This window comes from Parasteatoda tepidariorum, chromosome 10, assembly GCF_982258835.1.
Source record: "Parasteatoda tepidariorum strain Cologne lab strain chromosome 10, Ptep-v5.0, whole genome shotgun sequence".
Lineage (NCBI taxonomy): Eukaryota > Metazoa > Arthropoda > Arachnida > Araneae > Theridiidae > Parasteatoda > Parasteatoda tepidariorum.
In genome coordinates, this window is record NC_141764.1 from 25,451,256 (window position 1) to 25,456,529 (window position 5,274).

Genomic DNA, 5,274 nt, shown 5'->3' on the forward strand with positions numbered 1-5,274 from the left:
ATTTCAAAAAGCCAATTCAACGATATTTTCAGTTCTCTCTTTTTTCTCTTGCCATACTCAGAGTAACCTACATATTCTGAATACTTTTGGTGGCGCCAACTAATTGGAGTTAGTGTTTGCCGCAACATTCTCCCCACTTGAGTTTTACGTAGGAGAAAACTCAACACAATAAATTACAAAAAAAATACTAAAATTATGGCAGACATACAATTGTTATGTTATAAAATTTAAAAAAATTTTAAAAGATACAAATCTGTATTTAACGTCCAAAAATGTTCATAGTTATTTAATGTTCACTGGCATCTTCAGTTACCTCTAAGGGATATAGTCTTTGAATAGGTCTTAGTAAAGTCCCTTTGTCCGTTTTCAATTTGACTAGTCTTACTCGTCCATCTCTTCCAGGGAACAGCTCAATAACTTTTCCTAACGGCCAGAAAATTCGTTTTCTGTCTTCTCTGCCAATCAGGACGATGTCTCCAATATTTATTTGGTCAAGTCTCTTGGAAACAGATGAACGCAAGAAACCTAAATATTCGATCCTGAATCTTTCTTTTAGTCTTTCTCTCAATCTTTGAACATATCTGTATCTCTTGTCTAAATTAGTTTTGTCAATTTTGTCTAAGTCGGCTACGTCGTTAGTAGGGAGGTCTTGAAGGAATGAAGATGGTGTTAAAGCTCTCAAATCTGGTTCTTCAGACACATAAGTCAAAGGTCTATTGTTCATGATCGACTCACATTCACAAACAAGAGTTGAGAGTTCTTCATGAGTCAGAGATGACCGTCCCAAGTTTTTTCTTAAGAGGTCTTTGAGAATTCCGATTAATCTTTCCCAGAATCCTCCCCACCATGGGGCGGATGGTGGATTGAATTTCCATTGGATTTGGGAAACTTCAAATTCTTTCATGATTTTGTTCCAATCAAGGCGCTTTAAGGAGGCGTTGAGGCCAGTGAAATTGGTACCATTGTCTGAGTATAGTGTAGCTACTCTACCTCTTCTAGCAATAAAACGCCGTAATGCTTGAACAAAAGCGTTTGTGCTAAGAGAAGGTATCAGCTCTAAGTGAACAGTTCTATATACAGCACAGGAGAAAAGGACGATCCAAACCTTCTCATTAGTCTTGGTCATCAAAGGTCCGGCCAGATCGACACCGGACACTTCGAATACAGCCGATAATCTAGTTCGATCAGGAGGCAGAGGTGGAAATGGTACTTCAAGATTTTTAACCATTTGTCTCTTGCAGGTGACACATCCTCCAATAACGGAGCGAACAGTTCTTCTACCTTTTATAATCCAAAATCTCTCTCTCAGGATTGTTAGAAGAATGGACGTTCCTGCATGTTTATTCAACAGGTGTTCTTGTTCAATAAGTCGGGTGACAACAAGATGCTTTGACGGAAGAATCAAAGGCGCAATGAATTCAGGGGTTTCATCTTCATTCAAAAGTCTAGACTTTAATCGAAGTATCTCCTCATGATCTGAAAACACTTGAAAGTTTTTCAAAGATTTTTTACCTTCTTCGTCATTGAAGCACTCTTTTTGTACGGACCGCAGAAGAGTCTTTTGTGCATTTCTTATTTCTTCTTGCGTTAAATCAACATTATTTCTTAAATCTTTAGCTTTTGGTTGGAAGCGTAACAACCATGCTACAACTCTGATTATCTTAGAAAACTTCGAAATTCTGGATGCTAAAGTAGTTGCAATGGATTCCGAGTCTACATTGATGGCCGAAACAACAGTCTTTCGTTTTTCCTTTTCAACTTCCTCTTCATTAACATTAGCTACTGTCATCGGCCAATCATCCTTAGAATTCTTCAGCCAGGCAAGCCCTAGCCACCACTTGGACTTCAGAAGTTGTTTAGCTCCACATCCTCTCGAGAGAAGATCGGCCGGGTTCTGGCTTCCTGGTACATGATACCAATTCTCAGGTGATGTCAGTTTATTTATTTCAGATATTCGATTGTTCACGAACACTGACCACTGTTCTTTCCTCTTAATCCAAGTTAACACAGTCGACGAATCTGTCCAAAAGTAGGTGTCAATGTTTCCTTTTTCGAGTTTTAAAGCAGAGTCCATAGAATTGAACAGTCTAGCTCCAATAGTTGCTCCCATCAATTCAAGACGAGGGATCGTTATTTTTTTCAGTGGAGTTATTCTTGACTTAGCTTGGAGTAGCTGGACATTTACAGAGCCATCAGGGGATTCACTTCTTAGGAATATACAAGCTGAATAAGCTGTTTTGCTTGCATCAACAAATGTATGGAAGCTGAGTTTAGATAAGGCAGTAACTCCCAACCATCTTGGGATCTTAATATCATTTAAGTAATGTAAGTCTTTGAACCATGAATTGAATTTTTTCTTTATTTCTTCATTAACTTCCGAATCCCAATGATCTTTAGTCTTCCAGGTTGCTTGAAGTAAAAGCTTAGGTCTTATTAAAGCTGGAGCAAGAAATCCAATCGGATCAAAGATTCGGCTTATCAGGGACAAAATTTTTCTCTTAGTTAATTTTTCGAATTCTTCCAGCTTCAGTGAGTCAGAATCAATTTTTAACGAGTCTAAGTTTTTATCCCATACGTAGCCTAAGACTCGCGCTTCAGTAGCTGCAGACGGGCAATCTAATAATTGGTTGCTTTCCCAACTTCTTAGGTCAAATTGACCTTCTTTCATAATTTCTGTAGCTGACTTTATAAAAGTTTCTAATTCAGTTAAATCTTGTACACTCGTTACGCAATTGTCTACATAAAAACTGTTGCGGAGTTTTTCCAACTGTTCTTCAGAATATTGTATATTGAATGTCTGTTTGGACAGATGATGATGAATGACAGCCATCAATAAGAAAGGACTACTGGTTAGACCGAAAACAACTCGGCGATGTCTATAAGTCTTCAGTTCATTTTGTTCATCAATCAAAAGAAATCGTAAATAATTCCTATCTCTTTCATTTAGAGAGATTTGCAGAAATGCTCTTCTAATGTCAGAAATAACACCAATTTCATACAATCGAAATCGAGCCAAAATGGATGGTATTGTCTCAATAAAATTTATTCCAGTCTCTAAACAATCATTTAGTGATGGGAAGTTCGGATTCTTGGCTGAAGCGTCAAAGACGGGTCTGATTTTCAAAGAAGTTGTCGTTGACTTTTCCTTAATAATTGGGCGATGTGGGAGGTAATGTGTACCTTTAATTGACAATTCTTCTTGTGGAACTTTCTCAATCACTTCTTCTTCTATCCATTCATCAAAAACTTGCTGGTATTTCTTTTCATATCCCGTTTTTTCTAATTTCTTGTTAGTAGATTTTAATCTTTTAAGAGACAACCCATAATTATTCGGTAATAAAGCATGATCCTTTTTCCATGGTAAGCTTACTTCGTATCTTCCATCTGAATTTTGATAAACTGTGTCTCGAAAATGAATCATAACTGCCCTCTGTGTATCTTCTCTAGTGTTTTGTTCCACAGGGTCTCTAATACCAAGTAATTCTAAATCCCATAAAAATGAAACAGGTAATTCTTGAGAAAGCATATTTACAACCGTCATATTTAAATTATCATGGTTTTCAAACTGAGGAACCTTCCCTATTAATGTCCATCCTAATTTAGTGTCGATGGCGACTAATCCAGATTTTAATTGTTCTTGTTTACCCGTAAATAGTTTACCAACAACATCAGCCCCTAAAAGAACTTCAATAGGTCCTGAATTCCCACAATCAGTTATAAATATCCTTTTTTGTCTCAATTCTTGAATCCACGGCCCTTGTCTAATGCTAGAAACATTATTACAAATTATTTCCTGATCCAATGCATCTAAATTACAACTATATTTACCATCAAGGCTATCGAGATATATTTTATAACATTTGTGCCGTTGAATTTCTGTTTTCTTACCCCCAAATAATGAGGTCGAAAATTCTTCTTCCCTTTCAAAATCAAAACCTAACTCTTCTGCAGTAGATTTCATAATATAAGACTTTTGAGAACCCGTATCTAAAATAATTCTAGCTTTACGCTGCGCTTTATTTCCCTTAATAATTACTACAAGAGTCTGTAAAAATACTTCTTTAGTTGCATGCACGCGCGAATGTAAGGTGCCAGTCTCTTTTTCTTTGCTTTCATTATTATCTTGTTTTCTTTCATCCGATCGATTACATTCTAAGTCAGGACACATAAATTTTAAATGTTTTCTTGTGCAAATTGAACATTTAATGTTTGATTTACAAGAAAAAGCCAGGTGCCCTTTCAATAAACAAATTTTACATAAACCCTTCCTTCTAATAACAGACTGTTTTTCTTCTAAAGGCATATAAAACGCTTTCTTGCAAAAACAAGTCTCGTGGTTTTTAAAACAAAATAAACAAAGGATATCATCGTTTGAATTATGACTAATTAATTCAGCCGCAGACGATTTCCGATCTCTCAAATCCAGATTCGCCGGTGGTGTCAAGTTCCTTCGTTCGAAGGGGGGATGAAATATTTCAGTTCTACTCAATTTTATTTTTTCTTCCGCTTGTACTTCGTTTTTCAAAAAATAAATTATCGCATCAAGACTGGATAGTTTTTGTTCGCTTTCTAAATTTTTTCTTTGGCGTTCAAATGAGCGTAACACATTTAATGGTAATGAACTTTCAACAAGGGGATACAAAATTACACCACACATCTCAGATGTAACTCCTAGTGAGTTTAATGCTCTCAATTGAGTTGACAGTTTATTGTATAAACAACTTAAAGAATCATTCTTATTCTTATTCGCATTATTTAATACGAGTTTCAGGAGTTCTCTAACATAAAAATCTATCAATAGATCTTTTCGGCCATACCTTTCGGTTAAACTTTCAACAGCTAGAGGATAATTTTCATCTGTTACAGGAAAAGATTCCACAATTTCCCTAGCTTCCGATTTCAGCTTCGTCGACTGAATTAAATAATGAAATTTATCAGCTTTCGTTAAATTAACATTTTCATGAATATTTTTAAATTGGTTCCAAAACGTTAACCAATCTTTCAAATCTCCGCCGAATTTATATAATTCAAATTCGGGGAGCCGTTGACATAAAGCTTTCGGAGATTTAGTGTTCGGTAATTCGCCGTTGTTTTCGGAAGTAACAATTTCGTTTTCACACGAGTTCTTTTTCAAATTATCTAAGGAACGTTTAGCTTTTAATTGAATTCTCAAAGCTTTTTCTCTGTATTCTTCAACGGAATTATATTCAGTTTCGAATTCTTTTTCATCTTGCAAACTATCTAAATAACTATTATGTGTTATTTCCAAAATGT

At 35.7% G+C, this 5,274-nt stretch overlaps 1 protein-coding gene across 1 annotated transcript; it reads right to left on the reverse strand.

Moving 5' to 3' along the window:
* Positions 1–286: 286 nt before the first annotated feature.
* Positions 287–4,168, reverse strand: LOC147802452 (uncharacterized). The gene has a single exon (XM_087152702.1). It carries the CDS (start codon positions 4,166–4,168, stop codon positions 287–289), a length of 3,882 nt encoding a protein of 1,293 aa, XP_087008828.1.
* Positions 4,169–5,274: the final 1,106 nt, after the last annotated feature.